The sequence below is a fragment of the Apteryx mantelli genome, chromosome 7 (assembly GCF_036417845.1).
Source record: "Apteryx mantelli isolate bAptMan1 chromosome 7, bAptMan1.hap1, whole genome shotgun sequence".
NCBI lineage: Eukaryota > Metazoa > Chordata > Aves > Apterygiformes > Apterygidae > Apteryx > Apteryx mantelli.
In genome coordinates, this window is record NC_089984.1 from 38,715,345 (window position 1) to 38,735,422 (window position 20,078).

General features: G+C 35.4%; 1 protein-coding gene across 6 annotated transcripts in view; it reads right to left on the bottom strand.

Annotated features, from left to right (window-relative positions):
* Nucleotides 1-1,703: 1,703 nt before the first annotated feature.
* Nucleotides 1,704-20,078, bottom strand: part of TIAL1 (TIA1 cytotoxic granule associated RNA binding protein like 1) — a 31,835-nt gene continuing 13,460 nt past the window's right edge. For 4 of the 6 annotated variants that reach the window (XM_013960388.2, XM_013960389.2, XM_013960391.2 and 1 more), the window contains exons 6-12: nt 19,051-19,126; nt 17,037-17,145; nt 16,650-16,745; nt 16,472-16,556; nt 16,058-16,181; nt 15,403-15,542; nt 10,684-13,970 (exon numbers count right to left, since the gene is read on the bottom strand). In XM_013960388.2, coding sequence (XP_013815842.1) covers nt 13,853-13,970; nt 15,403-15,542; nt 16,058-16,181; nt 16,472-16,556; nt 16,650-16,745; nt 17,037-17,145; nt 19,051-19,126 — 748 coding nt within the window. In that variant the 3' untranslated portion in view covers nt 10,684-13,852. Of the gene's footprint in view, nt 2,505-6,578; nt 10,632-10,683; nt 13,971-15,402; nt 15,543-16,057; nt 16,182-16,471; nt 16,557-16,649; nt 16,746-17,036; nt 17,146-19,050; nt 19,127-20,078 lie in introns of those variants that run through there. The other 2 variants (XR_010884761.1, XR_001295097.2) reach the window with 2 other exon arrangements.

Sequence of the window (20,078 nt, forward strand, 5' to 3'; positions counted from 1 at the left end):
TAGCAGTATTTCCACGCTGCTGTGAGGCACACAGACCTTAAAATAAAACATGGCAATTAACGGTAGGCATGGTCTAGTTACAAGCAGTTTATTTCCGCTGGCTTCAGCTGTAGCTGCGAGTTCTTGGCACAATCGCTGACAGGTGAAGCACCCAGAAAGCAGGCCCCTGCTGGCCAACCCTGCCCTAGGAGCAAGGGCAGGATTTAACAGCGGTCGGCTAGATTCAGTGGTTCTGTTCTCTTTCTGGAAACTTCCTCGTTTTCATGCAGATCAGCAGTGAAAGCTGAAGCATGCTCTGCTAGAAATTTTTACCGATTTTTCTTAACAGGCAAATAAAAAAATGGAGAGAAAGTGAAAAGATTTATTATGAGAATTGCACCCTTTCCCTTCCAAACCTACCCCCTGTACTGGGCCTGTACTCTTGGCCCCTAGCCTGCTCCACTTCCAGCATTCTCTTTCACCCTGTTTTCCTCCTCCACCCTTCCTAGCAGCACCATTATCTCCATTCACCAATATTCATCTCATCTCTCCCTACTTGTTGCCAGTTAAGCCTCCTAGTCCCAATCTGCTCCTTTCATTGCACACTTGTACATCAGGCCACCATCTCCACAGAGAATTCAGCTACCAAACACCATTAAGTCTTTGCTAAGCAGGTGCCAGAAACAAACAAAAAAACCCTTTTCATTAGATTGTCAACTTCATACATTTGTGTGGTTTCTTATTGAAAGAAGAAAAAAAAGGGCCAGATTTCTTGTGCTGTGGTGAACCCTTTGCCAAACTTTAAGCTTCTGTTCCAAGACATGGAAGAATTATTTTTCCAACAGCACAATGACAATTAAGATTTTAACAAAGTCAATGCTATAGTATTTTTCTGTACTCTGTTTCAGAAATAGTTCTTTACCAAAACATTGTCAAAAAATCCTGCATGTAGCCACATGACAAATCTGAGTAATTTAATTCTGACACAGTCTTACCCCCCCCCCCCCAACAATCAATTATCCTGGGAAGCATAGGACAACTTCAGTGGGAGATTAAGTCCCACTGGACTCCCAGCAGGAGTGCTTGTCTCACTGAAAATATCAGTGATAGCTAAAAAGTACAAAAATCATCACTAGGCCTAATCCAGTCCCGAAAACATAGTATTTACATTTGTAACTACTTCTGTTCATAGTGAGAATGTGGATGGACTCATCTCATTGAAATGTATGGATATTTTCCACTTAAGCCCATGAGGCCACAATTTCATGCTTGGGAACTGGTGACACCAGGAACACTGAACACAAGGATAAATCACATCACATATTTGTTCCAAAACAAATAATAACACAATACCTTCCAGCTAAAGTGATTGGGCTTGTACAATACTGGACTTTTGCCTCGAGTACCGGGGCCAAAAGTTGTGTTACCTGGTAAAGATTGAAGCAGCTGTGTGAAAGAGGCACTATTATATTTGGAAGACCGTGTTTCTGTGCTGCTGTCAGAATAGCAGAGAGTAAAGTTAAGTCCACAGAACCAAGCCAGCAGAAACACTTGTGTCATACAGTGAGGTTACCCTTAGAGGCAGCAAAAGCAAGAGGAAACATAGATTATGTCAGGTTTAGAAGACGACAACTTGGACATACACTCTAAAAGACTTCTCAGTCATAGCCTTAGATACAAGTATGCTAGATATTTCAGAGCAGTACATTTACACTGAGACAGTAGAGATGGCACCAGTTCTTTTTATTTCTTTGCTCTAAGAATCAGGTAAAACCCAAACATTTTGTCTTTAAACTAAAAGAATTAATATTCCTGGGAAAACTTAATAATCTTCAAGATAATCTACTGACAACAGGTTATCTGAATTGTTTTAATACTAAACTTCATACATTTGAAGATGGGAGTACATAATAAAATATGAGATTCCTTGGTTATCAAAGATTGTGCCTACAGTGTAATGTTCTTGTACTGGTATCTCCAAGAAGTTTCAAGGAAACCATTTGTTCACTTGCACTGTATTTATATTCTACTAAACCTGTACTTCAGATCTGCCACAGATTATCTGTATAAACCAGGAAGAGATTTAATTTTTTTCCCTCACTTTTGGCACCAAACTTCATTTCTAAGCTTTATTTCTCCCCTCCCCCTGCTTTTTCTTGAAAATGTTAGTGATCAGGCAACTCCTGCAGACACAATATACTGAAGTGGGCCCTAGAGTGCCTGTTCTGTTAGACAATGTCTCAGATGCCTTTTTTTGCGTATTCTACTCACACACCTAACATTCAGTTCTTTGATAGATTTGGTGACGTGAAGGAATTTTCCTTCAAGGTGAATTTGGTGGAGATATTCAGGCACCATTGGTCTGTTGGGGATTTTTGTTTTGTCTTTTTCCTCCTTTATAGCATAGGTAGTGGAGTCCTAGGGAGATTAATGGATTCTCTGTTGGTCCAAGAATCAGACACTGCAGCATCCTTTCTTCTTACGGTCTTCTTCTTTGTGTGACATCTTCATTGACACTACGGCTCCTAAGTTTTCCAAGCAGTAGGGAAAGCATATTATTATTCCAGGTATGTAACAGCAGCTTTACATAAAATATTAGTTAATTAAAGAACTGGTTAAAAATAAAAGGCTTCTAAAACTACAAACACTAAAAAAATCTTTTTCCCCATAAAGATGTACATTGATTGTTTCTACCGTATACCTACCACGGGTAAAACAGTTTAGTTACCCATTTAACTATGCATTTTAGAAGGCCAGTGTCAAGCCACGGAAATTACCGTACATCAGAAGCCCTAATGTTCAAAAACATTCAGAGCTCTCATTCTGCCTGCAGGAGGAACAATGCATAGTAAAAAAAGAAAAACATTCAGCCCCATTCTGATCAGTATAGAAAACTGGTGTTAATTCATGCTTTATAGAGCCAGACTTTTAAAACATGGTACATCAGCATTTTTAATGTTACATGAACAAAATACAATACCTGTATACTGCCACATACAACTTAGATTATGACTTAATGCATAATGTGCCAATGACTGCATGCCAAACTTACACATTCTTAAATTGATTTTTTTAAGACTGTGCATCACAAGGTCTCTTAACAGCTTCTCCTTAAGTTTCACAGGTCAAAACCATCCCTTAAAAATTAAGCTAACATAACGCACAGGTTTGTTTGATAACCTTTGGCTGTCAAACACATTTTTCCCTTAAGAATCCAGGCTACACCAGGTAATAACAGTAGAAGATGCATTTCATGTATTTAAGTCAGTCCACTTAAATCTAAAGAATCATGTGCCATTAAAACTGAAATACACTTAAATACACTTTAGAGACACATTTAGTCAATGAAATCACACCATCTGCTTATATTTTATGTTCAGCTTATATTCCTGAATAACTACTGAACTACTGAATAATGTTGAAATAGTAAAGTTCATTTAAAAGTGAACAGAATAGGTTTTGTAAGCTTTGTATCTCCCTTTCCCCCTCCATTCTGTATGTACCTTACTTGTTAGCATACTGTGTAGCAACAAACTTTGGACTGCTCATTATCCTAACTGATGTTAGGATAGGATTAAAAGTGTGGATAATGTTAGGCAAAATTATTGTTGACATTGGTAAGAACACACTGGAAAGTGGAAAATGAGAATGTGCAAGACACCCAAAAAGGCAGAGAACACGTTTGAAACATCTGTACTTTCAATCAAAGAGATTCTATTTTATGATTTTACTTGCATCCTGAAGAGGGATCTATGGACTTAAGTGTAAATAGTTGCTTTCAAAGAAAAATGGAAATAGTACTGCTTAGTACTGCTAGTAACATCTCCATTGCAAAAATCTATTCTGGAACATAATGAACTATGAATATCATTACAGAAAACTTGTAAAATGTGGCTCATTTCAAGGCCAAATTCCAGTTCACAGACTCAAAACTAATCACCAGCAATTAGACTATCAGAAACCTGATACATGATTTAAAGACCTGATTTCATCTACACCAATATAGCTTGAGTTCAGTAGAGGTACTCCTTATTTACACTACTGAAAGACTAGAATTAGGTCCAAACACAAAATTTGAAACTTTTGTTTAAAATGGAGAGGTCTTCAAGATAGAGAACTCCTCTGAGCTACACTAAAAATCCTTTAGAATCTAACTTTAGACAGGCACACAACAGTAACTCTAAGGTTTACAATTTACTTTCCAGTTATACACCGCTTGTTTCTAAAGCACTCCCAGAACATGGCACTGCACAAGTGTTATTTTATACATTAAAGGCCAGATTCACAGACCTTGGTTTACATTATACCAAAGCCTCCTGTTCTGGGGGCGACACTCATACCCGCAAATGGTATTTCTGCTGCCAGCTTCCCTTCAGACAGCTGCGCAGGAATGGCTCTCTTTACCGCAGCTGCAGCAGTAGGAGCTGCTGATTCAGCATGCTCTCTGGCTGCCTGTCATATTCCCTTCCCATCTGGAAATGCCCTCTGGCTCCCTCAACCTAGTGCAAGACTTACAGCACATTTGGCCCCAGGCACCATTTTCATTGCCAGGGCATGCAGTAGTACAGACTCTATGAGAAATCTGAGCTTAAATGTAAAGGTGAAAGGGACAATATACTGAACTTCAAAAACCCAGGCACTGGAATTTCTACTAGAAGTTTCCTGTTTGCACTACCAAAGTCTGGACATCCCTGTGAGATTTTTCCTTCCAACAATCTTGTTTCATGATTGGCAGTTATGTCTTAATAGCTGAAAAGACAAGATGATGAAGTTTCCCTGGAAATCTCTAATGCAAATGAGCATGCTATTTGATGATACTGATTTCCAAGAAAGTTTATTTTCTTAACCCAAGGACTGACCACTTCAACCTCACTGTTAAAATAGATTCAGAAAACAAAACCAAACATTACTATGATTTTATAACTTTCAAAGGAATTCTAACCTACTTTTAGAATATGGCTAAAAGTTCAGCATTTTGCCAAATATATTTTTACATGAATTTAAATGGAAAGTGATATGTTCATGTCCATTCTGCAGATGGGCAAACATAACCTCATATGACGTAACACTGTATGTAACTGCAGAAAATAAGCAGTAAATGCCAAACTGAAAATTATATTCTGGCCAGAGAACACAAGGCGTTTTAATCCATGACAGCACGTAAAAAAAAAAGGAGAAAAAAAATCATGGACTGTCCAGTTATCGTTGGCTCATGACATAAAAACAGGTTTCAGGCTTTTAAAATAGACACACTCTATTGGCTTCACATCATTAAACATATCTTTGTGTTCATTATGGGTTGGCAAACATAGCTGTTGAGTTTTTTCTCCCAAGTAAGCCAATGTTGAAATGTACACAGAGTACCATGAACCCAGAGGAACTTAAAATATTGAACTTAAAAAAAAAAAAAAAAAAAAAAAAGGCTCCTATGTATTCATATTTTACACAAAGAAATTAGTGCTCATTGCTAGAATACACTAGAGTGTGGCTTTGCGCCAAGCCTACGTCTTTTGGAGACAGCAGTATAATCTCTTATCATTGAGATCTGTTATTTTTCCATTTTAAAGCCAAGAGTCATTTTTGGTAATATTAACCTTAAACCAGAAAGCAATTTTTAGCTTCAGATTAAGTTTTGCACATCTTAGCTAAATGCATTTGCTCTCAGAAAAGTCACAACTCTCAGAGTAAAGAAGTAGATAACAAAACATATTTTTTATTTCAAAAGATATACACTGTGGAAAATAAAAACATATCCTTCCTGTAAGGTACACAGTATTATACAGCTTAGAATACAGTTTTCTACCTGAACTTTCTTCAATTTCAGGCTTGCCTAAATCAGGGGTGAACAGGAGAATTTGTCCAGCACCCCTCACTTCAAAGTTAAAGAAAGCTCTGACTCACTACTTTGTATTACATCTTAGTACACAGAGGTCTACAGGATCAACTTTTCTCCCTAATCTTGTGGAACATCTCTGTATTCTTGAATACATCCAACACCCAACAGCCTTATATATGCCAAAATACAGATTGTACAAAACTACTAGTGATATTTAAATGGACAGAAACTGAACCAGGCTGTCATTCCAGTAGTACTTATACCTTATGCATCAGGTATACAATGTCATACCTGGACCTCTCCATAAACTGCACTGAAAAAAATAAGATCAAGTAATTCAGAGCTTGCAATGTACACAGGTGAAATTTTTTTTTAAATGAAGTTTTATGTTCTTCCTTGCATCTGGCAATGAGGAAGCAAAAACACTGCATTAGTTCAGCATTAAATGCATATTTGAGTTTGATAAAAACCTTACTGATAAAAAAAATCACTTTTTCAGTTTCAAATTTGGTCTATAAAGACAAAAAAGAAGGAATTAAGATGAAGGCACTTTATTTTCCTTTTATGCTACCTTTGAATTGCCAAAAAAAAGGTCTTTGAGAACCAGTCAATTTCACAGCAATAAAAATCTGATTTGGTAAAACAGTAAAAATTTTGACTTGGTAAAACCATATTCATACACTAAACTAGAAATGAATTAAGATATCAACATCAAAACCTTAAAAGCATTCTAAAGCCCTCTGGATTATTTGTTATTTGTTACCTCAGATTTAGTGAATCATGTCCAGTCTGATTCAAACCTGAAGACAAAGAAAAAGTGCTTAACATACTTTCAAGATCTATTTGCAGATATTAAAGCATTTACAGAGATAAGAAATCAAAAATTTTCATAACGCAGGGGAAGCACTCTTCATCTTTTTTAGGTCAGCATCAAGAGCATTAACATTGATACCTGAAGCCAGGGTATGTCTTTCTGCTAAGAACCAGACATAAATGCTATAGACTAGCTCCTTGTACACAAGAGTTAAGTATATCTGTTGACTAGAAACATAAATAATTAAAATGAAACACAGCAAAATAGATGGTAACAGAGTGAGAGAGACATAGCTCTAACAATAACTGAATTCCAAACCAGGGAAACAATTCAAGCATCAGTTTGTATTTTCTACAATGAAAACAGTATGAAAGAATACTTGTTTCTACAGGGTCAATAGACTCATATTTGGATATGTGGTATATAAAACACTAAGCATTCATCTTGCAATATTCACACCACAAAAATTAAAATGACAGCTAGTGTACATCTACCCAGATAGCATCTTGCCTTTTTTTTTTTAGCTAGAACTCATGCATAAAGAAGGGAATCCAGAAATACATTCTAGCTAAGATTTTACAGCAGGACCATTTAGATAAAGCGTCAACTTTTTGATTTTGTGCAAATTCCGTCAGATACTTGTTGTTAGATGCTGCAACCTTGTAAAATGGATTTAAAGCAAAACATTACACACCTTGCCAAACTTTCGTGTATACACCTTCATGGACAGGCTCTGTACAGTTTTTTAAAGCCCCATAGAACAAGGTGTTGAAAAGAGTGCTGTAAGAAGTCAATGTGCATAAAGCATCACCTTCCATACTGGCCGTAAATCTTCTTAAAAACAGAATGATCATGTTTCTTGGTTAAAATCTGAGTGCCAAAATATAACAAATACAGCTACAATGCTATCAGAATAATCAGTAATGTACAAGTTGGTCCTCTGACTTCAGGTGTTAACTGTTTCATAATATATAAGCAATAGGTATGAACAGTTTTTATACTTCTGCAGCAATGTCTTGTTACATCCATACTTAGTCTTACAGTAACTCTACCTTCTAAAGATGTCCCTTTTAAGGAACTAAATAGAAGGGTTCCATGGAAAACTCTTATTCTTATTCCATGGACTACATAAAACCTTAGAGGGGGGTATAAGATTAAGCTAAGAATGATGTGTTTGAAACATTCACTTTTTTATTTAAAGTCCACCTGAAATTAACCATGCCTTTAAATCATAGAAATTCCTACTACTGTATTTATAAAACCATAGCATATTATTTCTGTAATGAAAGAAAGAAGCACTAATTCACACCAAGATAGTAGGAATTCAAAAAACAGTTTTGGACACAGCCTTCTCTGAATATTTGCAAATACATAGGAGATATATTCTCTACAGAACACAAGCTTTGCATTTAAAACAAAGCAAGCAGCAACACAACAAAAATGTTTCCATCATTTGAGTAAAACAGTGATCCATTATGGTAGCTGCAGCATGTAACAGCAGTTTCAAATGTTGATTCCACCTTTACAGTATAAGGTGTACTTGTGTAACCTCCTCATGCTTTCAGGTGCAAGAAAAACTTAAGCAGAAATGGTTCTACAAAGGTATACTGCAAAATTAAATAGTTCCTTTAGTAACTAAGATTTTTTTCAATAGACATACCAGTTTTATGATCTCCTTTTCCCTCCACAAGCAGTATCAGAGTTGGAAGATTTGAACTAGCCAGACTGTGAATTGGTCTTTCCCATGTTTGACAACACACATTAGAGAAAAGACATCACTTGTGGAATGACAAAGATCTACCTCATTGAAAGGGCCAAAGAAACCATAAGAGCATCTACCAAGAAAGATCCACCTCAACACTAGCTCTCTACTTAAGGACAAAAAAAACCCTAGCTACTGAAACAGAAGGTGGCAGCTTTTCACTATTACCCATCCATATTTGAACTGCTACATAGTTGGCTCTGGTAAGTCAATTTCCATCTAGGAAACAGAACATTATACTGCATTTCATGTGGTAAATATGATTCGTATTCAATTACTACCTAGACCTGTTCCAATAATCATACATTTAAGAACGGAAAGACATTCAACCAGAAGCCATGCATATTTCAAAGTACTTCAGTTATAAGAACAAAAGGGTCAATTCAGAGAAATAATAGAATGCTAACCTAAGAGATCTAAATCATGCTAAGATCTACAAATTCAGTAGCTCATCCCAATTTGCTCCTTTCAGTTTCCTGTTTCCATTTGTTTAGTCATCTGAGGTATTCTAATTTGGCTGTTAAGTATGTACTATCTTCTCAAAAAATAAAATGGCTAATAACATCAGCAAGATATGAAGCAAATTAGTGTCTGAATGCTCACAACCCTTTGGATATCACTGTGGTATCAGTATATGCCTGTCCTGATTCTAGACATATTTGACAGTATGACTGGGCACTCATGCTGCTCCATCATCCACAATGCTATCTTTGTCTGGCACGTACATCACCTAGTTTCACCATTCTTTTCCCAAAGATCAGAAGATCCGGACTACTGTCAAGCTTCCCCTTTCCTCCTCCCTCCCCTTCTCCTGCAAACAGCAGGGAAAGATAGCTGTTGAACATCTGGGATCAGTGAAAGTCTGGGTTTGTGCAAAGGAGAGCAAGTGGTACTGTGGGTAGGAATACCACACCCCAGCTGAGATGAAGAACACAGAGCTAAAGCTTTCATTACTGTTCAAGTTTCACAAAGAGAGTTTCTCAGCTGCCAACATGAAGAGATTAAGAGGAGGTGCCAGAGTGGGTAAGATCATCTCCAAAAGCCCACCGGTCCCTTGCTTTTAAAGGGACTATGCAATATTCAGACATTATCGCCCATCACTACAGAAAAGGCAACTTGCACCGAATTCCTTGACAAAATAGTTTCACTGTTTTTTTTTCCTAAACAAAAAAGATTGCCTGTGGAGCTTTGAAGTGTTATTGACAACTTGAATACCAAGATACAAGATAGAGTAATGTTTCTTCCCACAGCATATCAGAAATACCTCAATAACCAAGAAGGTTCAGATCAGCTTTAATTAAACCATGAGTGGCTGTGTATTTCAGCAACAAAAACTTGTATTCAAATAATTACTGATGTCAAATTAGAGTCATTACCCTTCAAACACTGGTGAGCAAAGCATGTCATTCTCATCTGATCTAGATCAGCATGCATCTCCAGAAAGATGACAGTATCAGTGTTCACTCAGCACCCTAAAGTCCTGCCTCTTTTTAAAGTAAAACATTCAGTAAACATTATGGTAAACATTTCAGCATTTTCTTTGACTAGAACTGACGGTAGGGGAGAAAAAAGGATTTCATCATTCTCTGATAAATACTGTAAAAAAAAAAGTGTGTTTTTAAGAATCCACTGTGTTCATAAGAGTTGGCTGAAATGAGACATGACAAAGACCTACCCTGTAGCTAGTGTCTTGCCTTTGCGAACATTATTACATAGTGAAACTGCTAAATCTGCCAGCACTGGACAGATACCCACATATGAACAAATAAATTTACACTCAGTTTCAACAAAACACTTTCCTTTTGCAATTACAAAGTGGACCAGAAAAAATTCAAATATCCCAACCTGTATGAAGATTCAAGCTGGAACAACGCAGCTCTTTCAAAACCTTATGCATTTTTTTGAAGTACACCAAATAAAAGATTGCCTATATCTTATAATATATGAACAGTACAACAAAATCTTTTATTGCTGACCAGGAAAAAGTTCCATGTGATTAAAATAAAGACTTGTGTCCTTGTTCAGAAAATAAATAATTAAGAAGTGCCAGAACTAATGATGTCAATACAGTATAAGTCTGCTTCCTTGTGTACAAAAACAAACAAACAAAAAAAAAATCACCAATTTTCTGCAAGACTCAGTCACTGTGAGAATATTTTGGTGAATGAAGTGAGGGGAGTGGTTCCAACAAAATGAATAGCTGCCTCATGAAGTTTTCTTAATGAGTGAGGAGGAAGGTTCTGCAGGAAGAATATTTGAAAACTTAACACAAACATACACAAGGAGGCAGGATTAAGAGCTACATGTAACCTTATATTTACAGCCTTACTACTGCAACTCTGCAAAATACAAAATGGTTTTGTAGGAAAATTTTCAAATAAAACATCTTTTACATGATTGCAAATGCATAGTTTACAAAATCATCCTTGTATACCTGTTATCAGTTTTACAGCAAAGAGGGACAATGTTTTAACAGATGACAATACAGGATAAGCCCTTTATCATGTTTCACTTTTATTGGATGTTTTCTGCAAACGCAGATTATACCTTGCTTCAGGTTGTATGCATCAACTTAAGCCACGATAAATCAATGCTTTTTGAAATCCAAATCCTAGTGGTAAGGGGTTAGGTAGTGGTTGATTTCTGTAGTTAGAGGAATTACAATAGTGTAACAGTCATTCACAAAAGCAGTACGGTGTAAGAGGCTCTTTGGTGCCAAAAAATTGTCAGCGATGCATTTAGGAATGCTACTGAGTGGAAAGTAATCCAAATGCTACAGAAACGTTAAAGGACACTGAAGACTCCTGTATCTTGAGTAGTCTGTGAAGAATATCACCATTAAAGAAGAGCTGTATAAAAACCAATGAGAAGTGACTTCAATGAGAAAGTACATCCTATCTTTCATCCTGAAACACAGGCCAGATAAGGCCCAGCTCTGCAGCAGGTATATTATTTAATCAGATTTAAGGTGATCTGTACATTAAGATCCTGAAAGATCACTGCCTTAATCTTGCACCCATCTATTTGGGCATTTATGTGGCAATGTACTTGCATCATCTAAATCTTCAATAGCGCCTAAAGAACATACTGCTTATATCACAGCATGCATCCAGAACACAACAGTCATACATCAAACACCTAGATTCATACGCAGAAACCCCAGATTCCAAGTGAAGGTAAAGAAATCCTAAAATAACTTGCAAATTCATATATCTAGTGACTTGTGATTTTTTTTTTTTAAATCAGGTAAGTGTAATAAAAATGCAGACTTACTTGTGATTTTTTTTTCAAACTACAATGTATAAGCCGATCCTCGCATAGATATACACATATATACAAAATTTATAGAAAAACAAGAGTCCTGTAGACAAGATTCCTAACTTGAGTTGAAAAACACTTAGTATACCATAAAGAAGAAACAGAGATAAAGGGCCAATTCTGTCATCACAAGCACTTATGGTTCCACACTAACTCCAGTCATTATTGCATGCATTAGAAGCCCAGAGTTACAAGTATCTCTAGGTACAGCCAACTGACTAAAATTTCTCTTCCAGAATATCTCACTTTCAACCCAGATCCAAAAGTGAAGGTACTATTAAACATGTCAAATAGAAGAAAAAAATCATGTGATTTGCTACAGCATTAAGTGTAGTTATCTGCACAACGTGGCTGGGTATAACAAAACTGCAAGTTTCCATTTCATAATCCTGTTCTAACTTGCAACATCTGCATGATAAGAAATAGAAAAGATACGGTATGCAGCTTCTCACTCTTTTAGAACTGTAATCTCTAAAATCTAACATTCCATTTCTTTTAAAAATGCAAGTTTGCTTCACTGAACTACCACTGCAAATCCTGAATATCCTATATTCAATTGTGCCTGCCTCAGAGTATTTTAGTATACAGCTGAAACATTTGCACCCCCTAGCTGTCACAGGTAAAACATAGTACTTATATCTAACTTACATTCATTTTCAACTTCAAATTTATTGAGGCAGTTTATATCAATGTATCCATAAAATAATTCAGAAATAACCCAAGTATACCATTTAAACATCTTCATGATTTATCCATTTACACACTCAGTACACAAACAACCCAGCCTCTGTACAGGTTCATCACATGCAAACCACCCATAAAGACAAAAACTTTTAATTAAAAATAAGTCACAACTCAGTGTACTGTTTCAACTGCATCTCCATTTACCAAATGGCACATTGAATATTCTCTAAAATAAGATGTTTTTAACAATCTTGTTAAAAAATTCTTGGGCAAAATATTTCTAGACTTAAAAAACATCAAGATTTTTCAAAACACTCAAGATACTATACAACTTATAATAACCTTGAAATAGGTTTACAGGGTTGTTAACCAAGGTATTTACATACCAAATAATGTAAAGCAAAAATTCATATTTCTAATGACAAAAAGGTGATGCATTAAAGATTTATGAAATTAAAATTAAGGCTCTTTGTTATAGTACTTTATGTAACTTTACATAATAGCCAACTTTGGAAATGTCAGTCTTGCACATTCTTGTCAATCTACTGCATTTAGTGCAGTAGAGTATATTAAGTATTACTTTGAATAATTACATTGCTACTTCTATGTTCGAGCATGCTTTTGAAACACTGTAATTATGAAATATTTACAATGTATAGCCTTCGAACTTTATGTAAAAGCACAAGTATGACTGTCTGATTTGAATACAAACAACATACTTGCAAAAACGTTTTTGCTTTTCAAAATTAAATGCAAATGACTACAGTCTTAATAAGCAAATGATCTTTGAAACATTTTAGTATGTGCCTGAATGTGGACAGTAAAAGTTACATGAACTAACTCAAGACAGTACTGTTTTTCATTTCAGACTGAACTATTCTTTGTACCAGACTTTGTTTTCTTTAAACATGTAGAAAAATTAAATATTTTTTAAAAAATTACTCCAAGACCTGCCTATGTTTTCTGAGTGATGCCCACAGGTTTCCTGAAAAATCAATACTGTCTAACAGGTCGTAATGATTGGTCCACAGTTTATTTCAGGATGTGTGTTCAAATAAAAGCAACTTGCTCTTTTTCAATATCATTTCTCTTAAAAAGCACAGTGATAAAAAACACTGAAGACAAAACCAAAAAAATGGAATGGTAACCTAAAGATCAAATTCATTAGCCATTTCTCCTACTATATCAAAATTTGTAGTCAGAATTGTCTTTATTGACTTTATTTTAGTTTTTGTACACAAAGAAAAACATGTTCATATCCATCATGAACAAAAACTTAAAAAGGCAGAACTAGAAGACATTTGTGTCCTTCACCAAAGCAAAGCTGTGCTAAAGGTTCCAAACATTTCCATTTTTAAAATAAATATTTTCTTTTTTCATTGTCTACATTCCAGTCTTCAGAGTGTCACTGGAAACTGCAGCCTATCATGAAATACACACTTTTAAACAGAGTCCCAGCTCACTGCGTTTGGTAACTTGCCATACCATATCCAGCTTGGTTAGGTATTACAGGAGCACCTTGTCCCTGGGCAGGTTGAGCACCAAATCCACCCATCCAGGCAGCAGATGGAGATTGGCTTAAAAAGAAACAGAAAATGAAGGAAAAAGAAAAGAAAGAAAAAAATCATGCAAGCCAGTCAAGTTATTTACAAGACAGGTTAAAAAAACAAAAACAATAAAACCACTTCCTACACTGCCATTCATACCAGAGTAGAACATTCTCTCTTTAATGAGTAATTCAGAAGCCCTTTATATTAAATAAGTGGTACAACATGTGTGACTTGAAAATATCACACGCATTTTAAAAACAAAAAAACTAAAACCCCACAAACTTTGAATACTAGTTGTATGGGACAAGAGCCTCTAAAGGCATGTGCATATACATGTGCACTTACATACACACCTCACTGCTTAAAGTATTTAAGAAAACATGCTGAAGTCTGTCAGTTTTGGATAGATCTCTTCAAACTGAACATAGCTTCCAGAAGAATTTGTTTTAGCTTGCAAATTCTGAAACATTCCATTCCTTAAAAGAAGTCTTTGGACTACACAGGTTTTAATCATCTCTAAGACTTTATGGTCTGATCATCTGCCGACATGTAAAACAAATTCATTCTACAAAGCCATCAATATACTACACTTCTGAAATTCCAAGTGTACAAGACCATTTCAGTATGAACAAGTGAACTTACAATTACACTTGCATACAAATAGCTCAATAATAATTATACATAAGTTTTTCTGGATTTATACTCCAATTTTAAGAAAATACAGTATGACATTTTATTAATAAAAATAATAATAAAAAAAATCAATGACAATGACATACCATACTGGTGTATCTCAGGCAATTTAATAAATATAACCGTGTTCCTAGAACTGTCCATTTTCAGGTCAACATCAGTGATGCAGAAATGCAAAAAATCCCACAGTCTAATTGGCATGAATACCAATGATAGGTTTATCGTGGCTTAGTATGTTTAATTGTCATGAATAGATAATGCAAAACTATTTAAGCAAAGAAGTTATTTACGCAGAAAGTTGTTGTGAAAACTTCAGGAGGATATCAGGTATTAAAAAACCCACCCAAGTTCTTCAACTGCAGGAGTTAAAAGGTCAGTATATAGTTCCTGCTCTCTTGGATTATGAATCCTTTAGATAAATACTTTGAGTTCTCTGGTTCAGACTTTCCCAATATCCACCACGTTAATCATACCAATTTTTAGAGACTTGACAAGACCATCATTTGAAACTCTACCATAAAAGGAGTCAGTGTTTATTTGTTACCTTGAGTCTCAGAACACCCATGTGCACAAAATGTGTTACTGAGTATAGATCAGAGTGACTCACCCACTACTTGGCGCATGGTAATCATTAAACATAACCTTTAAGAATGTGGGAATCCCCCTAGGAAGGCTTGAAACCTTGTGCAATCCTTGTAACGAATGAGCCTGAAACTCGGATTTACCATTCTTAGAATATTCGAAAAATTTAAGTACAATTACTCACTCTACTCCAAAACCCTGTTGATTCCATGCTTGGCCATACATTCCATATGATGGTACTTGCCACCCATTAGCCATATATTGCCCATACTGCTGTGGATTTCCATACACTTGGCTCCATTGCCCCCACTGACTGTAGTCCACCTAAGGAGAGAATAATTCATAGTACTTCAGGTTCTAGAGACAGATTACATTCCTGTTTTGCTGCTAAAGGCAAAATTGTCTGTATCAACCACACTGGCTAGAATTATTTAGCAACACTGAAATTAGAAAAATAAGCAAGAACACTGCCACCTTAACTAGATCCTTGTACTGAAAATGGCTCTCTGTGAGTGTGCGCGCGCACACACGCACAGGGGGGTGGGGAGTTAAATATTTGGCTGGATATTCAGCTAGTAAGTAAACTAGCAAGAATCAGAATTACCTCAAAGTTTCTCCCTATCTTGAATCATATCCAGAAGACAGTAACAGATATTCCAGCAAAAATCACTAGCCCAATTTGATGAACAACTGGAACATAACTGAGACAGAACATGGAATTTCATAAGAAAACTACTACAAAATTTAGCTATTATAATGGGAAGGCATTACAGGTATACACTGTTGCTTTTGTTACACAAACACAAAAATGCACAAAGAAAAGTTTAAAGTGTACTTACCTGTTGGAAGTTTTTAGTCATATCAGGGGATTCTTTACCCCAATAACATTTAACAACATGTCCTTCAATTGTGGTTCCATTAACTGAAACAATAGCATGTGCTGCACTTTCATGGGTTGAGAATCTAAAAAATGTAAAAACAAATGAATGTTATGTTTTATAGTACTTTTACTTGATCATTAAAAAACAGTGACTCCATACATACAGGAAATCCAGAGAAAAAGATCTGCTTTCACAGATTTTCATCTTCTCAGGTAAAAAGATTGGTGGCCACTTTTAAAAGAAGTTCCAAATTTTTCTATAACACATGGTGACAGCTTTTAATGTAACAGTAGAAGTTCATTGAAGTGAAAACATAGAACAATGAAACATTACTACATTAAAATCACAGATTTTCTTTTTCTCTATCCATACCTCACAAATGAGTAACCTTTTTCTGGAAACACTCTGATTTCCATAATCTGTCCGAATGGTGAAAAAGTCTGTCTCATAAGTTGATCTACAACACACACACACACAATGTTTTTGAATTAGTAGCCACCTTGGTGTCCAAAAAGCTTCAGTAATAGAAGAGCAATAAAAGAAATCATACCTGTTAGCCCAGAGGCAATTCCTCCACAGTACACAGTACAATTTTTTGGACTTGACTGATTTACTACATCTTCAAATCTCAATTGTTTTGTATTATCTATAAAGAGAGAAGGCTTTAAGCTTTAAGCTAACAGTAACCACAGAATCTCAGATACTTACCTTTCACAGAATTATGAGTTGTACACTTAAATATATACCATGTTTTATAACAGACCACCACTATGTTGACTTAATATATCAGAAAAATCTATTCTTTAAGATCCAGAAGTCAAGTTAGATATCTAATTAAGTGACATGATTTTGGCAGCACTATGTCTATTCCTCTATTTAACATAACAGTGCCATGCAAGAGAGCAAACACAACACAGTATTATACGAAGGGTCTTACTTTCTTGTGTACTTTTTGGAGCTGGTGGTTTCCTTGTTGCCCAGTTAGTTCTGATCTGACGGCCTCCCAACCACTGGCCTCCCATGTGTACAATAGCATTTTCTGCATCCTAAAGAGATCAAAATTAAGATTACTAACACATGCAAACAAGAAGTATGTACAGCAACCTTTAAGAAAAAAAAAAGAGCGTCAGTTAATTCCATTTACAAAACAAATAACAGTACTGAAAAGTTTCTGAAATTCTGAAGAACCACTAAGCTAGCAGCCAAAATGAAATAACATCAAAGCAATCAGTTGCAGAGAAGGTCCTCACAAGTGATTTGCTGGACCATTCCCCTACACATGGGATAGCATATGTATGACTGTGGTTGGCTTTTATCTTTAAACAATGAATACCTGTATTAGAATATTTAATGACTGCCCAAAAAAGCACAAAAGTCATCCAGATGCCAAAGTAATTATTGAAATGAAATAATGATAAGTTTACTTATACAAAATCAAATTATTTTGCCAATTGACTGTGTTAAAAATACAATATGCAAAAGTATATTTGATAATAACAGAGGAAAAGTGAGAAAACTTTTTTTGAATTATTAAAATCCCTCACTGACAGATTGCTCAAATGTAACTCAACTAAATTTTATACCATGAAGGGCATGTTGCAAAAGACATTTATTTGAAAGATCTGAATGTGGGGTTTTTTACATCTTAATATGAACTCCGCATAAAGGACCAAGTTCTGGAGAAAAATCCTAAGTTCTGGTAAGGCAGAATGGTAGTTGTTAAGAAACTGTAAAGCTGAGCTATGACAAGATAAAAATAGATGAGGCCTGCAGTTTCCCTTTATTTGTCCCCCCACCCATCTCTTCCACTCTGCCCTCTGGAAATACACAGTTTATGTCCAAGTGTAGACTGCTTCTATGAATTCTGTAAATGTTAAAGTCACTGTATGAAGGGGAGGGGGGGAAGAAAAAAAGAGAGTCTGTGGCTCAAGTAACTTAACTTGTGCATGAATTAGAAGACAATATCTAAATTCACACTGTAAGCAGAAACATCTTGCAAGGAAACGATAGGTTTGCTAAAACTGCAAGAAGCAGTTTTTTCCCCAACTGTTTTGAAAGAGGAGAGGCAGAGCAAATGGTACACACAGTGAAAAGGATTTTCCAAGGGCACAAAGGTTACGAAGGAAAATCTATAGCACAAAGGGAGCATACAGAGAATTTAAAGGTCCTGGCAAGCATTTTGTTGCATGCCGAAGGCTTCCAGTTATGAGAACAGACTCATCTCAAAGTCAAATCATTCAGGACCTTGATCCTCTTAAGTTCCAATTCTACAGAGTGTTTATTTTTAAGACAATGCATAAATACAATAAAAAAAATTAAAGATGACCCACAAGAACAAAGTCACTTATACAAGCACCCTATCTTCCCAAATATAATGAATAAATGACAAACAGACAAGGAAATCAAACAAGCTCTGATGAATCTTGTTACCAGTCTGAAGGATCATGCTTATGGCAAAAGGAATTGAGCCCATGCCTTAACTGTTCCAGTTCGTAGGAGTAGTTTTATCTTCTCATAATTGTGATTTGCTTTAAAAACCGACTGGAATACCTGAAGTCTGAGAACATACCTCACTTCCCAATTCTAGTAGGATGATAATAAATAAAAAAAAAAAAAAAAAGGCCTTAAACCAGCATCTCAGGATGGGTGTGCCATAACCAAAAAGCTACTGGCTGAATGAACATTAGTCAGGACACAAGTTTTAGAAGTACTTTTTAGTATTACACTTAGAATCCATACATTAATTCTGCAGTCTGATATGTACTAAATATATAAAAAGAAAAACTAGAAGTGGAAAATCTGCAATTATAGAAACATGACAGAAAGACTAATACTTAGAATTCTTGCCAAGGTGACTTTAGATTGACATTTCTTTAATCAGAGTCTGCATAAATACTTATCCATATGAACTTAATTTAACTTTAAATCTACACCAGTTTGTGATTACTCACCAGTTTGTTATAAAAAGATACAAAACCATAGCCTTTTGACTTTCCAGTTGCCATATCTTTAACTACCCGTGCATCCCTGTGAAAAGAAGCACAGCTATATGAGGGTAATATTAATAACCTGCAAAATAAAAACTAAAAGGAACCACACACACTGTATTGTGAGCATAATTTTTTCTTATAAATTCAGTTAGCCCTAAAACTAGTCATTCCTGAACTCTCCCTATTGCTTCTTTACCTGTTAGAAAAAAGCAGTAGGACAAAAAATAACATGTAATAAACATGCAACCTAACCACATAACCTATACTAGCTAAAACTAGAAAGTTCAAATTTGAAGTACAAAAGAAACAAAGTTTCCTCTTCTAATATTCTATGGCTAGGGTCCTCTAAGGTTTACTGTTCTATAAATTACTGCAACAATTCTATCTACTTCACCATGCATTTTCTAAATAGTTAAATGTCTTCTGCCTATTGATACAAAATATATGAAATATTAAAAAATCGAAAAAGAGGAAAAAAATAGGAATTAAAAGGCATACATGGCCTGTTAACAGATTTCTTTATTTTTCTTGGTCAATTCTCTACCATCATTTTGGAGTTTGGGCAGCTGTAAATTTTGAAAAATTGACATTTTCAGAAATTTAAGAAAGGAGAATAAAACTAACAACAATGCTAAGCACACCAGTACGAAAACAACAAATTTACACAGAAATTTTAGTGAGTAAGTTAAAATGATTGGAAATATAGAACTGCACTGAATATAGAATGTTAAAATGTAAATACTAAAATATGTATATATAAATAATGTATAATAAGAATAAATAGAAATGAGAAAAAATCTACAACTGAGTTCCAGTGTGCACAGTTCCTTGCAGTTAGCCTTCAAGATCCTGTCCATTCTTATGAGCAATTCTGCAAAATAACCAGAATGCTATTACTTTTAATTGTGACTTGGACTTTAGAAAAAACTGCAGGTCTCAGGTATAAATATAGATTGAGAAACAGAAACCTGAATTATTCTCTTTATATT